At 48.9% G+C, this 23682-nt stretch overlaps 1 protein-coding gene across 16 annotated transcripts in view; it reads right to left on the reverse strand.

Moving 5' to 3' along the window:
- Positions 1-23682, reverse strand: part of EHMT1 (euchromatic histone lysine methyltransferase 1) — a 115369-nt gene that overhangs the window by 24213 nt on the left and 67474 nt on the right. For 9 of the 16 annotated variants that reach the window (XM_065695266.1, XM_065695277.1, XM_065695269.1 and 6 more), the window contains 11 exons: positions 16758-16935; positions 15215-15351; positions 14313-14501; positions 13112-13192; positions 10958-11231; positions 9014-9145; positions 6765-6910; positions 3980-4123; positions 2220-2446; positions 1382-1546; positions 807-889 (listed from right to left, as the gene is read on the reverse strand). In XM_065695266.1, coding sequence (XP_065551338.1) covers positions 807-889; positions 1382-1546; positions 2220-2446; positions 3980-4123; positions 6765-6910; positions 9014-9145; positions 10958-11231; positions 13112-13192; positions 14313-14501; positions 15215-15351; positions 16758-16935 — 1756 coding nt within the window. The remainder of the gene's footprint in view (positions 1-806; positions 890-1381; positions 1547-2219; positions 2447-3979; positions 4124-6764; positions 6911-9013; positions 9146-10957; positions 11232-13111; positions 13193-14312; positions 14502-15214; positions 15352-16757; positions 16936-23682) is intronic. The other 7 variants (XM_065695279.1, XM_065695276.1, XM_065695281.1 and 4 more) reach the window with 5 other exon arrangements.

Raw genomic sequence — 23682 nt, forward strand, 5'->3', positions numbered from 1 at the left:
GCTGGGGATGTGACCAGAGACTCTCACAGCTGTGCAAAGACTGACAGATGATGATGACAGCCAGACAAAGATGTCTGGGCATGATAACATGTTGCATATGATGAGGCCGTAGTTAAATATCAATGAGTAACACTTTTGTGCTATTGAAGACACGAACAATGAAGCTAAGACTTGCTAGATGAAAAAAAAAAGAAGAATCTGATAAATGAAAAGAACAGAAAGCATCCAAAAATGTACTGCAAAGTACTGGAGTGGAAAGGAAATGATCCCAAGGAAACACTGTGTCCTTCAAAAGGGAGATTCCTCAGGAATATTTGTTGGTAAAAACAAGCTCAGCAGCTAAAAGTCATCTGGTGACAGACAACTATGTACCCCCTAAACAAACCCTTTGTATTGAAGGGCTCTTCCTTTCTGCTCTCTTGCTGATGGGCCTCAGCATAAGCTGACTCCCATCTTTTTACCTCCCTACTGGATGCAAGTACCTAACCATTCCATTGCACGGAGAGGAAAAGTTCTATCAGACTGGAAACATTACATGTAGGTGTTTTGGGGACAGAAAGAGCTTCTCTGGATAAAACTGTACCCAAATGCAGAAACAAGCTGGGAGCAGGTCCACATTTCACAGAAAGATGAAGCCATTTCCAATGACACATCACTTGCAGAAATGGCTTTCTCCTCCAACTCCACTCACAAGAGGCAGTGGGGAAGATGACGTGCTGCCATGCTGGGAAGTGGACTCTGGCAGCTGCATGGCAGGAGCTGGGAGTACTGCCAGACGCACAGTGTCCTGGGAAGGAGCCACCTACCCAGCATAAGCAGGACTTTTTGCAGCTCTCCTTGCCTCGCAGAGAAGTACAACTGCTTTGGATGGAACCGTAACTTCTTGGGTCTGCAGGAGTGGGAAAAAGAGGCACAATTAATACCCACTGAAGAACGCTTTTGGCATTTCACCCCACCCCACTGCTAGCCCATGTGCATGACAAACTGTTTCTATGGAACAGCTCCGGAGCACCAGCAGAACACAGAACAAGGCTCCAGAAGGAGATCTTAATATCTAGTTCCAACTGCAGCCAGCCTTGTTCTAATGAGAACTGTTACCCATGAGTGCTGCTCATCAACAAATTCTGGGTATTAAAACTGTAAATAGGAATTCCTCGTAGTTACAGCTATGGTTGGAGGGCAGTGAAAAACTAAATCCTCCAGACAAATCACTGAGAGCTATAACTGTTCTGAATCAGTCATTTGTGGGGAGTGACAAATGACTGAAGTGAACAAGAAAAGGTTTGAGTGGGACCAACATCTACAGAAGCTAAATCTCAGTCTTCTACTAGGTTAAGCAACTTTGCTGGGAACTGGAGAGACACAATGGTCTGTTTCTTACTTTTCTGAGTCCAGGGCAATCAGGGCACTTTCCAGGGTTTCTTTAACTGGTCCCTGGGTCAGGCTGGTAGAAGGCTTTGGGAAAACTGAAGACCCAGCTATGTCAAACCCCTCGGCAGCTGAACTTTCTGGCTTGTCTTCCTCTGACAACCGCGTCCCAGTGCCACTGGAGAGACAAAATGAGAAACAGCCAAAGCACAACCATTAAAAATACTCAACAGTATGGATCTCATGCCAAAGAAGGGAAGGAAATTGATTTTAAATAAGTGTAAGTGAAATTGAAACACAAACCAATGTATTTTACAGCCTTTTCAGTAAGAACCTGCCCCAGGAAGTTGCACTGCCTATATTTTTATGTATTCTGTGCTACAGGAGACCAAGGAATGTGCGGAAACAAGGCACATAAAGGCCACCAGAACAGATGAGACAGAAGTCAGAGCACTGCTCAACGCAGGGATGGCTGGTTTTTTCCTCTACATTTTCATCCTCTCTTTATACTTGTGCCAATTTGTGCAGAGCTGGAGCTACAGGTAGGTGTGTTCCCTGTCACTAAGCGGACCTGACAACATAAACTTATTCCACTCTTATTCCATTCCTAACAATAAGAGGAAGGGACGGTTTTAACTCCTGAACCCCTCCTATCTTCATAGCTCACTCTGCGGCCACTGCACTCTTCTCCAACACAACAAGCAACACAAAACACACTTGTGGATTCCTGCAGCTGAGTTTGGCTTGTCAGAGAAGGAGCAGAAAGCACTTTGCCCCATCAGGAGCATCCAAATGCAAAGCATGGTCAGTCTGGCACAAGATTTGAGATCACCGTGTGCTCCCAAGCTCACCTCCCTGTTGTGGTGTCAGCCCTTCCCTCCACAGCCGCTGGTTTCTGCTGCTCGTAGGTCAGGGACACCATTGAGGTTGTGTCTGCTTTTGCTATTGTCACCTCCTTTGCCTTGGAGGCCTCTTCCCCGCAGTGTGGGCAGTAGCTCATGTCGTTGACCTGGGAGGCACAGTTCTTATGGAAACGGTGGGAGATGCTGCTCTCCGGCTGACACTCCATGAAAGTGCCCTAAAAGAATCATAGAGAGGAAATTCACACCTTGGTCACTTTGTGCCTTACCCCTTCAACATGCTTCATCCACAGATCTCTTAAACACTTCATTCATCACCACTCTTGTCCCTGGCGCTTCCAATACAGTAAGCAAGCACTGCCACTTCTTTAGAAGAGAACAAAACCAAGTTAATGGGGAAAAAACTTGGTTAAGGACTGCAAAGCAAGTTCTTTAACTGTGCTGGGGAAACAGAAGCAAGAAGTTCCGATTTCCAGCTCTTTCATCTAACACTTAAGTTCTCACTTATGCTCCCAGAAGTGCCAGTGTACTGTAAGGATGCTCCAAAACTGGAAGAGAAAACTTCAGACCTGTGTGCTAAGCCAGCATTAACACTTCCTGCCCAAGCTGTGCACCAACCATTCCAGGACCTCCATGAGTACAAGTAAACCATCTCTTAACCCCAGTGTAACCTCAAGTATGTGACTTCTCTGGCTGGCCCCTGTCTGCTGTTTAACCCCAACAATGTGGCTGACTGCTCCTTCAACAGACTTGTCCTAAAATTATTTTCCCTTTCCAGCAAACTGTTTCAAACTGAACTGAAGGACCCCAGAACTCAGAGCCCTGTGATACCTGTGCTACCTGAAGCCCTGCTGTGCCCTGTGCTCTTAGCAATGGACAGCACAGACAAACAACCCCAGGTTTACCTGTGAGCTACAGGAACTACATGAACCATGGCTTGTCACTGAGAAGTACAAGTGTGTAAGAAAAGACTAGTTAAACCCCACTCTTCTCCTGAATTCATGGCCCTCCCAAGCAATCTAATTAACTCTGTATCAACTCTGCGAAATGCCTTGAAGGGTTTTGTGGCTGTTAGCCTTTAAATGATCTTTGACTCAGCATGGAACCCCAGGATGGCCTCATTTACATAGCAATGTTTGAGCCTACTGTAGCATCTTTCATTGATTCATCTTCAAGAACACTGGCATCAGACAATTAATCCTCTTCACACCCATGAGGCCCTCAATTGGTGTTTTTCAGCTTTACCAACACGGAAACTAGGATGCTGACAAAGTACTGGACCATTAAAAGCCTCAGTGGCAGAGGTGGAAGAAGCAGATCTCAAACACTGCCTTGTTCCAGTGTCATCACTCAGGTTCCCATCTAAACCGTCACAGGCAGGTAGGGGCACACTGATGTGTGCACACAGATTCATTTACAAACCAACCTAATACAATTTCTGATGCAATTGATCTGTACACAGAAAAAAACCCCAAACAATCCTTGTTCCAAAGAAATTCCTATGGCAAAACTTCCACTGTGTGAATTCCCAGTGAAAACCCTTCAGTAACACTCCTTGGGGTCTCCAGGAAGATAAAGGTGACAATTGCAGCTACACATTCCTGTTTGAAAACACCACCTGATGTGCTGTGGAACAAGGTGGAGCTGATGCCAGGAAGTCAGTAAACCCCTTTAAGGTACCACTTCCACCTTCAGCTCTTCCAGCTACTGCGACAGGTACCCCCTTCCCTAGATTGAGAGCACGGACTTACTGCAGTGCAAAAGTATCCACAGCCAGGGCAACACTGGTGTTTCACCATCCTCCCTCTATGGTCCTCACACAGCACCAAAAGCTGGACTTTGTTAGACGGGCGCATCAGTTCATACTTAACCACACTGTTTGTGCATCGGCCCAGCTGGAACAGGAGAAATTAAAGGAAATGAAATTACTGGAGACCAAAACACTCTCTGTGCTTGTGTGGAGGAAGATCCTGCACACTGCCTTGGTGAGCCCTGGCTTGTTCACAGTAATTCAGATGTGTGCCAGATAGCATTAGCAGTGCAGCAGGAAGCTGGGAAAGCTGCTCTCTCAGGAAGAAATGCATCATTTACTAACTAACATGCATGCGGACCCTGAGTCGTCTGTTCCTTGCAAGAAAAAAAGGGTTTTAACTGGAAATAGGCAGCAGCCAAGCAGCAGCAGAAGGGGCAGTCCCAGGGGCCTGACTCACCCAGCACAGCTCTTGGCTCGCCAGGAAGAGCCGGGTGTTGGTGACCATGAGAACAAGACCATACGCACTAAATCTTGTTACTGCTCAAAAGTTAAGTCACAGGAAGATAAAGGGAAAAGTAATTGCTCTTCATTGCCAGTGGAGTTATCGTCTGTGCTGGTTCCTGCACTGGCCCCTGCCCACACCACAGTGGGGAACAGTGAGAGCTCCGGGTGTTTTCTGAAGGGTTTCACCAATGTACAGCTCTGGGCTTAAAAAGCTGCCTTCGGTTCACTACCCTGTTCTGTTAAAGACAGTGGGCTGCATAACTGGGGTTCACTCTTCCCAACCAGTGTTACTCAGAAGCATCAGCTCTTCCTCCCAATGCCCCCAGTCACACAACCACAACCTCTGCACATCCCAGTTGCCACCTGCATGACACAACGCTGTCTGGGTTCTCCAAGTTCCCCCAGATAACAGCCTTGGCTTCCCCAGGTGCTTGGCAAAGGACAGTTATAGAAATACAAACGTGAAAGGCTGCTACAAGGACATGTCCCTGCTGAAACCAGTGCACCATTTACTGGGTGCTGCCACTGTGAGCAGAGGAGCCCATGGGGAACACGGTGCCTGCTCACCACCAACAGCCCGTCCGAGCTGAGCTTTCATTTGCTGCTTTTTCTCCCCAAAACTAGACTTCCTCTCCAGTTTTTGTTTTAAACTCCATTTCTCCTGCACAATCAACACCCCTGCCAAAAGAGAGGATGGATTTTCACTTTGGCTCATCCTTTACTCCTCACATCTTTGATCTAACTTAACCCAAATTCCACTGCAAAGTCTACCTGTGGTTTGGACACCTCGACTACACTCATTGCTGAGACACACAGAGCCCAGGGGCTGCAAGGGTGGCCAGAGAGGACCCTGATTTGATTTCTACTTAGGAGCTGAGGAAACGGGATTAACACGGGCAAAGCTGCATGTCTGAGGAAGTCCCTGCATCATCATGTCACGCTGCATTACTTGTTAGAAACTCTAACGAAGTACAAAATGATCAATTGCCATTTTCCAACCATGAGAGAGTGCAGCAGGGTGCTCAGCACTGTTTCTAATGTTCTCCAAGGACATGACAGTCTGGAGAACCCACTATTCACATGGATAATGTAACATCTATGAGTCATTTATCCCACTATGAAAAAGAATGTAACATAAAGCATGGCATTTGCTATTCCTGTCTGATTTAAGCAGGGTCAGAACTGTCAAACCACTACAGAGACAAGAAGAAACTCTTTCATATACCTTTAATTTTACATTTAGAAGCCCTGGGGTCCTCCTCTCCCGAGTCTCCACAGGATTCTCTCTTTAATGAATCTGTTTTGCCATGCTTTGGAAATTCCTTTCTCTATAGATATCACCAAGTACTAACACAAGCAGAACTGGGCTGCCAATCCTTTATTATTCCTTGATTATTCCTTTCTCCCTCCATCCACCCTTCTCCTGGGATCCTACAGGAGAACTAGGGATATTCTCACTCCTTATTCTTCTACCAGCAAGCACCAGAGCACTGCAGTGTGAGTGCAGCTCAGCTGAAGCTTAAAAGAAACCCAAGTGCCACCCAGGAAAAGGAGGTTCTACCAAGACTGTTCCTGTCCTGCAGCCTCATTTTCCAGACTCTGCCACTTTCCAGTCACTTCTGCCACTTACTTCCACACTTCTGGTACCAGCAGACATCAAGTGGCATCTGGACCAAAAGGCATTGAGTGTCATTGTTTCAGCCAGACAGACCTGGAGGCTGCACAGGGTTGCCTGCACAGGAAGCTTTGTAACAGAAGCTTCTTGGGGGTGGAGGAAGAGGAGGAGAGAGGAAGACTGGGGCAGACCGAGCTGATGGGGAGCATGCCAAGTTCCCAAAACTCAAGAGCTGAAGGTCTGCATCAGCTCATTGGTAGTCAAGGGAAACCAGCTCTGAGCTTCCTCTCATTGGGTTTTCTCTCTGTGATCACGCTTATGTATTTTAGCCCACTTGGCCTGAAGTGTGGCAGTTCCATCAACCTGACCCAGCTGCACAGACCAGGACAAGCAGGAGGGATCCACCCAGAGCCTCTCCTACTGCAGATCACACCATCTCCTCCCTTTGAGGCCTTCGACCCAGCCATGCAACACATGCAGAGTGCTGGAGCCCTCAGCTTAGCGAGAGGGTGGCCCTGTTGTTGCCACACAGCAGTGGGTTCCCAGCCTAGCAGGCTCAGAGCCCCTTTGTGACCCAACACAATGTTCCTGGCACAGCTTTTTATTCTTTATGTCTTTGTCCTGAGCAGCAAAGTCTGTGAGAATCTAAAAGACAGGCTCCTACCTCATTGTCCACGCTCTCCGTGGCCATGCACTGGTTGTTGGCTAGCGTGGTGATCTCTCTGCTTTTGGGGGTTTCCATTCGACAGCTACAGAGGGGGACTTCCTGGAGCCCATCTACTTCCATTGCTTCAGGACCATTGGAAAGACCTAGAACACAGAAGACCAATAAATCAACTCTGAAACTCACTTCTAGGAGAAAGGATACATCCACCAAGCCCACCCGTGTCCTGTGGCACTTTAGCATTCCATATCCTGAAACACTCTCAAGGCATTATCCAAATCCTGTAAACCAGACTCATTCTTACACCAGCTGGAGTTGGCAAAAGCATCCTTTTCTTTCCTACAGATGACTGCGCTGACATCATGAGTAGTAAGTTACAAGCAGTTTACTCAGAGAAAGGAAAAGCAACGATGAAGTGCAGATTCTTATCACTCTTCCCACCTGCCCCACAACACTGTGCTCTGGCACAGGAAAATTAGCTGGAAACGAGGCAGAGATGGAAATCTAAGTGGTTAGTGGAGTGATAAATAGAGATCAGGAAAGCACAAACTTCTGTTTGCAGAGGCTTATTACACAGATGGGAAAACAACATTCCTGGGACGATTTGGTCTCAGCCAACCAAAATTGATCTCTTTTGGATAGGAAACAAACCAGGGAAAAGAAAGCAGCAAGATGCTCCAATGTTCTTGCCTTCTCCTCATCTCTAGCTCTCAGATTCTGGACATTTCTAAAGCTATTTAAAGGTGGGTAATGGCTTTTGAGTGGGCTCACCATCAGGTGTGGGGGCACAGAGTGAATGTCCTTATAGTTCCTCTGGCTTCAACTCAGTTTCTAGCCTACCAACAAAAGGTCTGCTCCCAGGCCTACACTCCTATTCTGATCCTACACAGTCCTACCATCTCTTTGCAGTATTTTCACTACTAAAGCAAACCCTCATGTATTTATTTGCCACTGGATTGGGTCACCCTGATGTGTTCCAAGCTTTTCCTGCCACAGCTCTACGATGGGATCAAGTCCCAGGGAGAAGGAAGCTCCTATTTCTTAAGCTTTTGAAAGGATTTATTTTGCTGCAAAGTGTCAAAGATTGACTTAACTCCTGGGGGAGATTCCTCTTTGGCTGCCCTGGCAATGCCAGCATTCCCCCCGCAGCATCCCCCCCAGCCAAGCACAAGCCCCTTTCATCCCATAAGGATTTTCCTTTAGCCAACAACATGCAAGCTCAAGCCTAGGGAAGGGATGGGATATTTCAAGCTATACAAGCAGAGAAAGTCCTTGCAGTTTTCATGTAAAATCCTGTCAAGATCTTAAAGGTTTAAGAGCTTTTTCTAGGCCCACAAATCACAAAGCTCATCCCTCGCCTTCCGAGCCATCACCTTCATAATCTTTCTGACATGCAGAGGCTCTGGTGAAAGCATCCCTCATCCGCACTGACCCTCCCGTGGTGGTGAACACTCCCACCTGCTCTTTGATGTGCCTCTATCAAAAGAGCCAGACAACCTCTGAAAGTGAAAGAGCGATGGGGAGGCGGGGCTGCAGACTGAGGGATCCAGGTCAGCCAGGAGGAGCTGGATCCGCAGCATTCAGCACTGGGAACAGTGGCTGGGAACCAGCACCCAGGAACCTGTGTTAGCCCGTCCTCTTCCCAGTGCTGAGCAAGACTACCCAGGGGGCAGTGGCAGTGATTTGGGGAGATGCCATATCAGCATTCTTCCAGGAATGGAGTTGTTGAGCAGGAAAGGAGGGCTGGAAGAGCACCTTGGAGCCCTTCATGGGCATCTTCCAAGCTCCACCCAAGCCTGGCTCCCGATCCTTGTCTCCATCCCCATCCCTTTTTCCATACCCATCTCTGTCTCCATTCCCATGTCCATTTCTGTCTGCGTCAACATCGCCATCACTGTCTCTATCCCCACCCGTCTCCATCCCCATATCCCTGCCTCCATCCCTATCCCTGCTTCCATCCTCTGTCTCCACCTCCATTCCTGTCCCTGTCCCTGTCTCTGTCCCCATCCCCATCTTCATCCTCCTCCCCATCCCTCTCTCCTCCCCGCCCCTACCTCCATCCCCATCCCCAATCCTACCCCTCTCTCCATCCCCATTCCCATTCCCATTCCGGCTCTGCCGCCGGGCGGGCCCTGCAGCCGCCAGGGGGCAGCCGGGCCCCGGTGAGCCCGGTGGAACAAAGCCCCGGTCCCGGTCCTGGGGGTCCCGGTTCCGGGGGTGGGGGACTCGGTCCGGGGGATCCCACTCACCTCCCGCCGGCGAGGAGAGGATTCCCTTCACCCGGAGATCCAGGGAATCCAGGGACACCTCCATGTACTCCATGCTGTTCTCCTGGCCAGGGCCCTCTCTGCCTCCCAAGGATGATTTATAGGCTTCGGCACCTTGATGGAAACACACACGTATTTACACTGCTAAAACCAAGGATTAACAGTAAAACACCCAACTGGCTGCAAGCATGTGCGGGTGTGAGAGCCATGTTTAAGCCAGTAGGCTGTATGCAGGCTCCTCAGAGAGGCCAAGAGTACAGATGCACATGGAATTATGGAAATGCAACATCTGGGCACGATCGACCTCTTAATTCCTCCCGTCTGATCAGACAGAATTCCCACTTCCACTTAGGCAGGTAACAACAAAAGAAGAGTAAATGAGACAAGTTGTGCCTCTGAAAGGCACATCTGCCTGCTGCTGTGCTGCTTCGGCTGCAGAAGCTTAAATGGCACAAGAAGGGATGAAACTAGGGCTGAGGCATCCTCCAGCCTGCGACCCACTGCAAAGGGCTCCAGGTACCCTCCAGCCAGGCAGAGCCAACCAGCTCCTCACAGATGTCACCAAGAGGATGAGCCAGGGGACATCCAGCTTAATGGGAGGGGAAAACCAGAAAAGCCAAGTTCTGGCTCTAAGTGAACAAAGCTGCTGCTGGGAAGAGATTGTGTGGGGATCCCTCAGAGCCGTCATGGGAATTGTCAAACTCTTCGCATTCCCTTGGTTTTGCTTCCTCTCCTGGTTTGCTTCTCCCACTCTGGCTTGGCCAAGAGACTTTCCTAAGCCTGGAAGACTGGCTGCCACCTTCAGTGAAGGGGCAGCGGTCCAGTCTGCATCTGGTATGAAGAATTAGCTATTTGCTCTGAAAGGGATCAATGGCCTCTACTTTATCTTGAGAAAGGGGCTGGGTTAGGAGGAAGAGGAGCGAGGCAGATGACAGCCAAACCCCAGGCACAGCCCAGAGCCTGAAACGTGGTCCTTTAGCTACTTCTGGTTACTTTGGAAGTAGCCACAAATCTGCTGATAAAAAATGGCCTGTTTGCAAAGAATTAGCAAGCACAGAATAAACCCTTTGATGGTGATGGATGTGTGAAACCTTCATAATGAAGCTGAAGCACAGCTTCACTTCAGAGACTACCCACTTATTTTTACCCCTGATGAAGTAACCCTTCAAGCCTGCACTCCTGATCTCCCCAGCCCACAGCTCTCAGAAGACAAAGGCCACTGAAACCTCCTTCTGAGCACTGGGTAACTTGGGTCAAACAAGAATGACCACCTGAACATCACCCACATCACGAGATGGGCCAGAGAGGCAGCTCATTACAAATGCTGCGGTGCAAACATAATCTGCACATTCCATTCAGCTGGACAAACATCCATACAAAGCAACTGAGCATCACTGTTGGGCGGCTCTTCTTTCCCTTTCTGCATCTAACCACGCTCCCTGAGCTCATGGGACATGAGTCCACATGGACATGAGTCCACAAGGTCTTTATTTTAGATACTGATAGGTTAAAGGGAACTCATGAATAAAAAGATAATCCTCCAGCATGACTAGGATAAAGCCACCTCATGCATTCTGCTGTCAGGGAGATGCAAGTTCACGCATGGGTTTGTCATACAGTGCAAAAGGAATCATAGAATCATAAAATCGTTTGGGCTGGAAAAGACCTTAAGATCAACTACTTCTAACTGCCCTGCCACGGGCAGGGATGCTTCACCTTAAACCATGTTACCCAACGCTCTGTCCAACCTGGCCTTGAACACTGCCAGGGATGGAGCATTTACCACTTCGGCAACCTGTTCCAGTGCCTCACCACCCTGCAGAGCGAGCTCTGCAGCCAGCCGTTGCCCCATGGGCCTCAGGCCCTTACCCCTCCATGTGGAAGGCTGATTTCTGTGCAATTCAGGAGCAAAACACCATGATTTACCTAGCACACCGGCTTGTTTCTTTCTATTCCTCCGTCTCCTCTTGCGGGTGGGTTTCAGCCATGGACTCTCCGTCTTTCCTTTCCTCTTCAGCAGCTTCTTCTTGACGCTGGACTCGGAGCTCTGAATAACCAGAGAGGCCACGTGCATGTAAGGCATGTTGGCAGCAGCGTCCCAGCAGCCCTTCGCGCCCATGCGGAAGAGCCTTCCCGCAGCTTGTGTTGTGTGCAAAGGCCTGAAGGGCTGGGGGTTTGCAATCAAGTGGTGCTGAGATGTCTTTACAGCGCCGAAAAGGAAACACAAGCACACGTGTGGGTGCATTTCCTGTCATTTCAAGAACGCTTCACTTTCTCTTCCATGTAGGTTCTTACACCACACTCATCGCAGTAGTAGCCGAGCACCTTGGCGCAGCAAGGCAAGTAACAGGCACACGCACACTTCTAGCTTCTCCCCAGAAAAACGGTGGGGTTTTCCAACTCAAATATTCACATTGCTCCACAGTCGTGCTAGGAAATGCCAACAAAAACCCACCCTGCACCTGAAGAGCCACCTTACAGGGTTGGGATGAACCCAATGGAACCGAACGCTACAGCAGCGGGTCAGCCCCTTCCCTGAGCAAGGAACAGGGCAGCACAGACTAGTCATGCAGCACATCTTCAGACATATTTATGTATCTAAACAGGTTTTTGGTTTAAAAGAGAAATACAGTTGTCTGGGGTGGGTTTTCACAGTCACCATCAGAACAGGTAACCAGGCACCCAACCCTGTAAGGCAGCGTTCAACACATCATCATAAAACCCACATTCCAACTGAACCCACCAGCTCCTGATGCTTACCCATCTCCCACCAAAGCCTAGGAAAAACCTCCTGCTACCATTAAGAGTGGCTGGATCAGGCCCTACCTGCATGGGAAGCCGATGCAGCACCATGCCCTGTTATCACAGGGAGCAATGCAGTGGCGCTGAGCCCTGGCTCTCCGGGGCAGCTCTGCACCGTGTCTACACTGCCCCCAATAACTGTCCCCAAGCAAGGGCTCAGTTGTGCCCCGCCACGTGGCTTACACCCATTGCATCACTCTGCTTGTGGGGGAGAGGTTTGCATTTGGGCCAGTCCCTGTCTGGGGAACCAAATGATTCACCAGAGATGTGAGCAGAGCAAAAACCACCCTCTGGGATGTGGAGATCTGACCTGGGAGCTGGGACTTGACTGCAAGCTCAAGCCTTGGTTCGAGCTAACGCTACAGACTGGCTTCAGCTACCCAAAGAGAGGGTCAGGCTACACAGCTCCTGCTGCTCGGTCCTCTCTGCCTCCTGTAGTGTCAGAGCACAGGGCACAGACCCTACAGAGCTCTGATTCACTTGGTAGAGCTGTTTCTACCTTCAGCAAAAACATCAAGAAAATGAAGCCAAGAATTTTTTCAAGGTGACTGAAGAGTTGGGGTGCCTTAAATGCTGGCTCCTCACCTTGAGGTGCTGTGGAAAGGAGCACATTTTAAGTAAAGGGGGGTGGGGGTGGGAGACAGATACAATCAAAGAGCAACAACTGAGATTTAAAAACTAAAGATCGGGTTCTCTTCACCTGCTACATACAAAGTGCAAATCACCAGCAGCTCGTGAATGTCTTGCCCTAGTAGGAAACAGACAACCTCATAGGCAGAGAGTCTATCTCTCTGTGTGCTGTTTGCACGTCCCCCCAGTAAGATCTGCTCATCTGGTACCCTGAGGCGGCATGTCAGATCAGTGCGAATTTAAGCTCTGGGCTGGGCCAATGAGTTTGTGAACAATCCCACCTGAGCTCCACACAGAGCTGCAGGTTGCTGAGAAACCATTGCTGGCTCCTGCCTCATGCCAAGTCTGTATCTGAAGACTTGAAGCACTCTCAAACATTCCTAACATTCAGTGATTGAAAGCACTGAACACCTTGCTGGAAACACCAAAAAAAGCCCAGTAATTAGCATCAGGAAGCAATGAACTTTATCACAGATCAGGGTTAAGCATCTTGTGGAAAACATTACTGTGTGGGGGTGGTTTCAGAGTGAGTTTTGTCAGAAACATGAAACCCCACAGCTTTGTGCTCTCACTCCTTTTGGCAACGGAGCAAAGGGGAAATTAACAACAGGACAAAGGTTGAAAGACACAATTAGCAGCCAGGCTTACCAAGTCAGACTCATCTCCATCTTCCTCCTCCTCCAGAGACTCTACAGACTCTTGTTCCTCCTCAGACTCGCCATCGTCAATCTGCAACCACCATTTGCCCAAGAAGAGAAAGAAGTCAGTCAGGTCAGGGCTCTCAGAGCCAGGCTGGACAGGGCTTGGAGCAAGCTGCTCTAGTGGAAGGTGTCCCTGCCCATGGCTGGGGGTTGGAACTGGATGAGCTTTAAGGTCCCTTCCAACCCAAACCATTCAAGCATTCTATGATCCCCACACCGCACTGCTGGGCCCCCCACCCTGCAGAGCATCCCCCCACCATGCTGCAGCACCCAGTCCCAGCCTGCATGTGAACTAACAGAACTTCTTTGCCAGGATGAGAACTCCAAGGCTGTTAATGCATGTCATGATATGTCCAGAAGGATGATAGAGGGGAAAATAAAATTCGAGTCCAGAAGAAAGTTTTCCAACCAAATCTTAACTTCCTTGATTATCCAAACCCAGCCTCAAGTCTACATTGTCTATCATGATCTGGGAAAAAATGAACTCAATCTATTTTAGTGCTTTAGCAGCCTGCTACAAGAAAGATTAGGAATACAGCCTAGTTTGTGTTGGAAGGGACCTCAAAGCTCATCCAGCCCCAACCCCTGCCACGGGCAGGGACCCCTTCCACTGGAGCAGCTTGCTCCAAGCCCCTGTGTCCAACCTGGCCTTGAGCACTGCCAGGGATGGGGCAGCCACAGCTTCTCTGGGCACCCTGTGCCAGCGCCTCAGCACCCTCACAGGGAAGAGCTTCTGCCTAAGAGCTCATCTCAGTCTTCCCTCTTGCAGATTAAAGCCATTCCCCTTGGCCTGTCCCTACAGACCTTTGTCAAAAGCCCCTCTCCAGCTTTCTTGGCCTCTTTAGGCACTGGAAGGGAACACGTCTCTTATTGGTTCAGTGAATTCCATAACTAAATATGGTGGGGGTTCTGCACCTACAGTGGACCACAGACTTATGCAGCAAAGCTGAAACTGGGGGTAGGTGGGGAGATTCTCAAAGGTGCAAGAGAGAGCAGGAAATGGTCCTCCAAAGGCCTGGCTACCACTGCTGTGCTTTCTGTCTTCTTGCAGGCTAAGAAAACCTAGAATTGCCTCAACTCCTGCCATTCCCATCCCACCTGCTGCATCCTACCCACTCCTGCAAGTCCTGCACAGGGCATGTGAATACCTTTCTGGCATTGTCTGCATCACATACGCTGTCTTTAGAGGTCCTGTTATCATCTGCAGGAAACACAGCTGCCTGTTCTGCTCCATGATCATCGTCCTCTTCCAACTCATCAGAGTCTTCCTCTTCAGAGTCTACATCTAGGCTTTCCCCATTCACATGAGGGCTGGCATCACCCAGGTCCTTTTCACTCTGAAAGTTGTCCAAGCACATGAGCCACAAAGACAACATCAATTCAGAGGACAGAGCAGCCAAATTCATCCTAGACCTCTTCTGTGCTAGGAGCCTTCAAGCTATCAGGGGAAACCTGGCTCTATGTCCCTTCAGAGCTCTTCTAAGCTGCCAGCAAAGCCAGCTAGAAAGCCTGCCATGTGTCACCTAACCCTGTGGATCCAGGAACCAAGGAACCATGAAGAGTCAGTCCAGACTCATGTGGTTGTAACAAGACATTGAGCGGAGGAGAGCTGCTGGGCAGGAGCCTTCAGACAGACCCCTGTAGTCCCATGCAAACATGGAAGGACAGCTCTACCAAGGATGCAAGAAGGTGTCTAGGGAATGGAGAGGGATTTTCACTCCGCTCCATGAAAGCCTAGCACTGTTCTTCCTGAATTCAAAGACCAAAACCTTAGGGCATGGGTTGCAGCAAAAGCAGGATCTGATCAGGAGAGAGTCCCTGTCTAAACCTTTTTAAGCAACCAGTTGTTTTGTTGTATAGCCTAAAGCAGTAACACCAGACAGTTATGGGTAGGATGCTGTTGCCAGAGAGAAGATGCAGATTCAGAGTGGAAGATGCTGACCACAACAAGGCAGCACACCCCTGAGCCTACACAGGGGTTAGTGCGCTGGGACAAGGGATGTGTATGGTGACAACAAACCATGCCCAGTGGGCTCAGCACTCCCCTTACCTTGACACCTGCAGAGGAATGAGTTATGCTCTTAAACATCTCAATCATTGTTCTCTGTTTTAACACTTTGGTCTTTTTCTTGGGAACCAGGCTATAGGTTCCCATTCTCCGTTTTTTCTTCCGAGATACTGCAGCAGCTGGAAAAGAGAAGCAAAAGAAGCCCAAAGTTTGCTCAGGAATGAGAAGAAGAGGGGATAGAGAGTAGAGGCTGTACTGGGGGCAAGAGGTTTCCCACTCCAACTGATTTATTTACGAGTCAGCCAAAAGATGACACACGCATATGTACAAACACACAAAGAGCTTTCTGCCAGTGCTGCAAAGCCACCCAGATTCTGAGTGTCGTCTCCACACTCCTCCTGGCCCCTACATCACCATACACAACATCAAATCCTTAACTTAGCCTGTGTTTGGCAGTACTGCTGATGCTGTAGGAGGCTGAACAGAATTCAACTAGCTCAAACAGATACTGCAAGACTAATAATACCAACTTACAATGAAAGCAATCGCCTAGTAAGTGAGGAACACACAGGGAACAGGTATCTTAAATAAAGAGCTTTTGCCATTTAACCTCCTTTCACACCTACTATGAAGTTTGTTTGATTCCTTTCACTCCTTTGATTGGGTCTTAATTTGTTAAGCCTCCCTCCTGGCCTTCTAATCAAATCAGTCATCACACCTCACTGCCTGGTGCTGTCTTTGGTGAATACACATCAGAAGGATGCTTAGTGCAGGCTCTTTTAAGAACAGCATACAGCAGGGAACAGCCAGCTTCAGCACCAGGGTTATTGTGTGCAGCTGTACAGCCTGTTCCTTGAGAGCATTTCTTCATCTTCCACTATGATGGAATTTCACCAAAAATCCCCTTTTGGAATTTAACCAAGAGTCCCCTCCCTTGACACGCTGCTAGGTATGCAGCCCAGGACATGACTGACTGTAGCTCATGGTAAGCAGTTGTTGCAGTGATACACGAAGCCGTCAAGAACTGATAGAAGCATCAGGAATATCACATATGAAGATGGGATGAAAGTGGCTCCTCTAACAAAAACTCTTTGCAGAAGAGTGATCTTCAGCATGACAGAGCAACCTGCCTGCCCATGCTGCCTGGGATGGACCTGCACCCGCTGAAAGAAGGCGGCACAGGCATGCCTGAGTGGCAGGAGCTCCCTTCGGAGTGGCAGAAGGGTGGACTTCACCTGGGAGGCCACTTTAAAACAGGGGAGTGACAGAACAGACCCTGTACAACACCCCCAGGTGACCAGAAGGGAGTCCAGAGCACACAAGCACCACAATTGCTGCGTGATGGCCACTTGCAGAGAAGTGGCCAAATGACACAGCAGCTGTCAAACAAGGTCTGAGGCAGCAGCAGCCCTACTGACGCCAGCAGGAAAGGAAACCCTGAGGAGAGTTCAGTGGGAAAAACGTATTGACAGAAGTTTCAGTCCCTGTTAACCTGCCTCATCTCCCATTCACCCACAGACGCACATGTTTGGGAAGAAGGTGCTGCTCAGGATTGTAACTCTGCCCTTAACTCTGTCCTCCTCACCTGTCTGCGACTTTGTGGTGGCCACATAGCTCTGGTTCTGAGGTAGTGACTGGTGAAGGCCCGGGAGAGAGGGCAACGGCAGCGGCTTCCCAAACTCCAGGACGGTTTTGTTGCCTTCCTCCTTGGGTTCTTTTTGATCTCTGCTGTCTCTCCCATCTTTGGGGTCTTTACTTGCATGCTGGAAAACAAAATGCAGTTAAATTGAGCCTCTGCACCAAACAAAATTAAAATCAATAAATCCATTCTATTCCTTTCTCTCAAACATAATCACTTTCAAAGACAGAACTACACATTCAAAGCAGAAGCACACAGCCCCTTCTCTAGCATGTGATACTTTGCCTAAAGACTGCAAAACGCCTGGCTGGAACTAGATGATCTTTAGGGTCCCTTCCAACCCAAACAATTCTGTGATACTGTGATTCTATGAATAAATACACCTATTCTCTGAAACACATGAGGAGCACGGCTGTCACATCAGGCACACGCAAGAACAGTCTTGTGGAGACCTTTTAAAGAGCAGGAGGCAACAGGAAGGGATTTAATGCTTCCTTCTGGACAGTATTTGGTACAAGCAAGTCATAGCAAAGGCTTCCAGCTTTAGCCTGGCCCACAGCAGAACACCGGCAAAGAAGGTGTTTGCTTGACATTGCAGGTTCACCTCCAGTGCTGCCACTGCCACAGCAAAGACCTGCCCAAGCTTACTTTAAACCAGGTACTCCCAGTTTAGCTGTGGCCACATCAAACACAGGGCAGGCCACAAGCTCCTCCTGAACACCAAGAGAACTTCACAGCAGTCACTGCAGCCCCTGTTGCTGAAGCCAGGCTCTCCGGCACCAAGGCAGCTTGCACCAGCTCCAACCTAAGCACACAGTCAATGCAGAGTCTCATCCAGCACCTTTGGCTATGAAAGAGGTTCCTACAACTCCACACGTGCTGCACCTTTCATGGCAACCACTCTGCTAACACAGGTGAAGGAAATGCTGCCACCCTGATTCGTTATTTTACACTGGATTTGTCCTCTCATGTATTAAACAGATGATGTAGTTCCATACATCCTCTCCATGTATCTGTCCTCTCAACTGCCACATAGAAGGCAGGTTTGGCAGAGATGCTCCAGAAAACCAAGAGCCGTTATTGCCGATCACAAGCTCTGCAGTGGCAATGTTTCAGTGCTGCTCCACTTGCAGGAGAACGCTTCTTATGGGACTCCTGAAGCAGCAGCTGAAATACCAAAAGAGAATGAGGAATCCAGGCAAAAGAAAGGAAGGAATAAAAAGCAGCAAGAGAAACACTCTTTAAAGCCCAGGTTCAGACAGGCACTCTTGGGCACTGCTTTGAAGTACTGCAACCTTGTGAACAAAGAGGGAAGCAACTGATTCTCCTAATTACAGCTCTGCCACGTGCACACTGCTGGCTCCACGCAGCCAGAAAAGCTGTGCTGATAAAATCAACCTGACCTGCAGGGAAAAGCCACCAAACTGCCAATGATTCCTGTTATCATGCCCATAACTTCTGGCTGGATTGCCACAGCTGTTCTTAAAAGGCATCTAGTCTTGGATTAATGAGTTCAAAGATGACAAATCCACCACAGCCTTTGATATGCTGTCCCCATCTTTAATTGCTCTCACTGTCAAATGACTAAATGCATTATGCTTCTGCCACTGAATTAAAGCGCCCTGTATCATCAGAAACTCTCACTCCAAGGAGATACTTATGGACTATGCCCATAAATCATTCTTTTTTAAACTTTCACTTCAGTAAGTTTAATAGAATGAGCAAAATAAGTGTCCACAGGACGAATTTCTGGACATTGGATCACTTCCGAGCCTGCTCCCAGTTGTCCTAGCCCTTACAAAACGTACGTCAGGAGTGCTGGGCACAACATGCCAATAATAGTCTCAACAATACTATTTATACCTCTTAAAAGTCCCTAGTTAGAGATGTGAAGGTTAACAGCAACTCTGGGCTGCAGGATTATTCTGAGAAGTCCCCTGGAACATCCACTGCTTTCCGTTTTTAACTTAAAATGGGAAAAATGAGCTTGGGAGAGGCAGAGCTGACCCAGCGCTGCCTGCAACAAGTGCCCACAGGGCTGCAGTTTTGGGCCTTTAAGTGCAGGTTCTTGTAGCTGGTCTCTGCCAAAGCGTGTCCTTACTCCCAACCAGTGAGATTCCACATCCAGACCACGCCAGGCTGTTTGGGAGAACATATTCCAATTTGAAATGAACAAGTAGCATGTTACTAGCTTGGGGTTTTTCTCTCCCCCTGTAATTACAATATGGAAATAAATCTGAAATCTTCAACAGGGCTGCAGGACAAGTGGTAAATGTGACTTTTTCAGGGCAATTCTGGTAAAACACAGGTTTTAAATCAAATTAAGCCCTGGGAGATCTGGATTGGTTCTTGGAGGCATATTCAGCCATGCTAAAGAACAATGCCTGCAGAGAGGTGTCCAGATCTCTCAGGAAGCTTGATGCTATGGGAAGCTGAGCAGGGCAGCAGTAAAAACATCTCTCTCTCACACACGTGTATATAAATACATATATATGTATATATAAATTACTACATCTAAGGATTGTAATAAAAGGATCAACAGTGTGAAAGAGCTGAAAGCACTTCTACTCAGTTTTCTCTCCATCTTTCTTCACTCTTAGCTAGATAAAAGTTACCTCTTTACTGTTCTTATTAAATTTTACTCTTACATAAATGGAGTGTTTAGGGGATGAAACTTTATTCTTCTCCCATTTCTAATGTCTCTGAATTCTGACAGTTCCATGGCTCGAGCCTGTAGGTACAACCCAGCCTAGTCTCCTACACTGAGCTTTGATGCTCTGCTCTATCTGCTCCAAATTTAAACACTCCCACAAAAGAGGCTTTGTTAATTGCAGACACCGGTCTGCTGAGAAATTTCTGCTCCCTTAAAATCCTATCGTACTGGCTAGGAGCTGGTTCAAGTGCAACAGGGCCCTTCCTCAAAGAGATATGCTGCATCCTAAGGAATAAAGAATTGGCTCCCCCTCTGCTGTGCTCTGGGGATACCCCCCTGCAGTCCTGATCCAGCTCTGGGGCAGCAGCACAAGAGGGACGTGGAGCTGTTGGAGCCAGGGCAGAGGAGGCCATGGAGATGCTGCGAGGGCTGGAGCAGCTCTGCTCTGGAGCCAGGCTGAGAGAGCTGGGCTGGGTCAGCCTGGACAAGAGAAGGCTCCTGAAGGGGAGACCTGAGAGCAGCTCCAGTGCCTAAAGGGGCTGCAGGAAACCCGGAGAGGGGCTTGGGACAAGGGCCTGTAGGGACAGGCCAAGGGGAATGGCTTGAACCTGCCCGAGGGGAGACTGAGCTGAGCTCTTAGGCAGAAGCTCTTCCCTGTGAGGGTGCTGAGGCGCTGGCACAGGGTGCCCAGAGAAGCTGTGGCTGCCCCATCCCTGGCAGTGCTCAAGGCCAGGTTGGACACAGGGGCTTGGAGCAAGCTGCTCCAGTGGAAGGGGTCCCTGCCCGTGGCAGGGGTTGGAGCCGGAGGAGCTTCAAGGTCCCTTGCCCCTGCTGGAGCCTGTCCAAGTGATGCACAGCTTTCAGTATCTGCAGGGCAGGGACTGCTCTGTCAGGACACTAACAAGCACAGGCAGTCTGTATTTTCAACAAAGCAGACTCCTACACTCAGAAATTGGAGGAAGCTCGTCCTCCTTCACTTAAACCAGCAGACGCTCAAGAGAGCAGAGGTGCTTTCATCTCACACCTACAGGGCTCCACTGCAAATTGCAAAATGAGAGGCAAGAAACTCTATTCCTGACCCTAAATCAACTCCCAGGCTGTGCTCTCCTTGTCCAAACAGCTGTGGTCTTTGGCTTTTTTCCCCAATTACATTTAATAGCCAAGCACAGTTTTAGCTGCAGTTATAGAGCAGTACAGTGAGGAGAATCCCGTGCGAAGGCAACTCCCGTTGCCAGTTTGAGATCCCAGTTTGTGTTCCATGGTGTCCCAATCACCACATGTGTGGGCCACTGGGGGCAAGAAAGGACTAAAAATCATGCAGAAAGAAACCATGGTACCACCGTCTTCATTTCCTTCTCATGTGGTATCAGCACTCCCTATGCAAAAGGCTGTAAAGTCATTTATTTCATGTTGGGCATTGCAATGAATAGTCAAAGAAGCTGGAGACAGCCATTCCAAGGCTCAGGCCAACATTTCCAGAGATTCTTACGTCTGAAAGCAGCAAAACTTGGATCACAACTATGTCTGACACCGTGGTGAGAGAAATAACCCAGAAACTTGCTTGGACTGAGACAAGAACACAGTATTTGATGTGTTTATAAACATTAAACTCAAGTGCTTCCTACATTTTAATGGGATCAAGCATGTATCTGTTGCTGGCACAGAAGTCCCCTACAGCAGCAGGGAGAAGTTACTAAAAACAAAGGAAGAAAGAATACCCCTCTCCAAAAGGAAAATATAGAACAAGCCAACCTCACTGAACCCATGTGGGTCCAGCAGACTGCACACGGTGCTCTTCCCACAGCCCAGCGATTAAGAGGGCTCTCTCTTCCCAAAGCAAGCAAGCTGGACACAACCAAAGGGACACCAGAGCAGAACACCACCCAATCAGTCTGTGCAAGGATGCCAGGAAGTTCCTGCTCTGGAGCAGAGCAGCTCAGCTAGCCCCACACCACGGCCATTCGCTCTTTACACCTGAAACCATCACCAGCTTACACACACAAGATCTTACTTCTCTTCTCTAAAGGACTTTCATCTCCAGCACAGTACAAGCTTGAAACCAAAGCCAAGTAGCCAGAAGGAGCAACACGGCAGCTGTCATGGAGCAAACCTCTTCTCTCCATCCATCATGCAGAGGGGTAACAAGATTTGTTCCGAGGCGCTACCTTTGAACAGCACAAAGCAGCAGCTCCCTCAGGTCTGCCTCTAACAACTGATATTTAAGCAAGAAGCATCGGTCTGCTATGAAAAATGGATCACCAGCAGATGACGGTGCCTGTAGGAGCTGTCATGGTGCTACTGTCCCTTTGCTGCTGCAGAATTACACTTCTCCTGACTGAATTCCAGCATGGCTGTCAGGGGATCCTGACCGCTGCCCAAGCCTTACCTTAGAGCAACCAAAAGAAACCTGCATGGCTTTGGTCTTATCTAGATCAGACAAGCTGTGAGGCTGATCCTCTTATTACTACCCTTTTATCTGCAGATTAACACGTGCTTTTAAAAGAGGGATCCTGGTGTGACTTGATCACAACCGCACTGATTTGTGTGCCCACATCTGCATAAAATCATAGTGCTGCTGTCTGCCAGGCAGACTGTGTGCTTCAGTGCAGACTAAACCAAGCTACAAACCTACACTGACTTTCCACCTCCCTCTGCAGCAAACCCTCTATGCAAGAAGTCCTGTGGCAGTCTATGGCTTCACCACTCCTAAAGGAGAGTTCCCATAGGGGACATTTAACTGTGGCCAAGCTCACACATGTGGACTTCATACTTTCAGTCTCACTCTGCCCATGCACACCTGGTTACCCCTCAGAGAGCGTCCTCCATGGGTGCACCTTCTGGGTTCAGACAAGCAGCGCTTGCAGAGTCCTCTGTTTCACTATGCCCTCTACTCTTATCTCTCTTTATTACTCCCCCGCCAAGAAGTCACTATCTCCATCACCATCCCATGAGCACCTGCTCCTTGTTTTCTGCCTATTAAAGCCTGCTGTACAAACAGACACTTGCAAAGCACCTGCCTGGGCGCAGATGAACACAAGGTGCTCTCAGGCCAGGAGCTCCTGCAGAGCAAACCACAGACCACATCAGCACATCACTGCAGTACTGCTGGGCACTGGCATGGAAAATCGTACTTCCAGCTACAGCAACCTGTGCACAGAGAGGAAGCAGCTCACCAGTCCTGGGATCAGATATGGAGTGGCAATGTTGCTTAAAGGTACAGTTTGATAAATATTGGTTGAAACACCAACATCCACCCATTTAGGGGGCTGCAGCACCTCCCGTATGAAGACAGGCATCAGGACTGTTCAGCCTGGAGAAGAGAAGCTGCGAGGAGACCTCAGAGCAGCCTCCAGTGTCTGAAGGGGGCTACAAGGATGCTGGGGAGGGACTCTTCATCAGGGACCGTAGTGATAAGACAAGGGGTGATGGGTTCAGACTGAAACAGGGGAAGTTCAAGTTAGATTTAAGGAAGAAGTTCTTTATGGTGAGAGTGCTGAGGTGCTGGCACAGAGTGCCCAGAGAAGCTGTGGCTGCCCCATCCCTGGCAGTGTTCAAGGCCAGGTTGGACACAGGGGCTTGGAGCAAGCTGCTCCAGTGGAAGGGGTCCCTGCCCGTGGCAGGGGTTGGAGCTGGATAATTTTATGGTCCTTTTCAATTCAAACCAGTCTATGATTCTATGATAAGCAAAGCATCTCCTGCTCCAAACTCATCCTTCCCTGTCCAGGCTTTGTCTCCCCCAGTTAAACTGGCACCCTGTTTTCTGGTGTCACTGGGAATTAGGCTGAGACACGAATTTCATGGATTTCTGCACTATTTCTTCTGATAGTTCAGTTCCCCCAACCCACTCCTCTGCACAGCACAAGAGAATACCACCAGAGACACACACCTCAAACTCCAGCCTCATGGTCACCAAGTAATGAATGAAGACAGAACCTGGACTCCCAATTCAGCCATCTGCTCCTCTTATCTCAAGAGATATGGGATGCTTTCATATCCTTTATCATCCCTTATCCCTTCCAGACACATCTTAGTGACGTAAAGCGGCCTTCTCCAAACACAGGATACACTTACACATCCCTTTCAGTCTGTTGCCTTGCTCTGGAAACTTTTGGGTTCTCTAGGGTTGTAAATGGACCAAAAGGTGCAGTGCTCCTGTTACTGCACTTTTCAGCAGGGGAGCAGAAAGGATGGTGTCAACAACCCTTCTGAGGCCTCTGC

Source organism: Lathamus discolor, chromosome 15 (genome assembly GCF_037157495.1).
Source record: "Lathamus discolor isolate bLatDis1 chromosome 15, bLatDis1.hap1, whole genome shotgun sequence".
Classification (NCBI taxonomy): domain Eukaryota; kingdom Metazoa; phylum Chordata; class Aves; order Psittaciformes; family Psittacidae; genus Lathamus; species Lathamus discolor.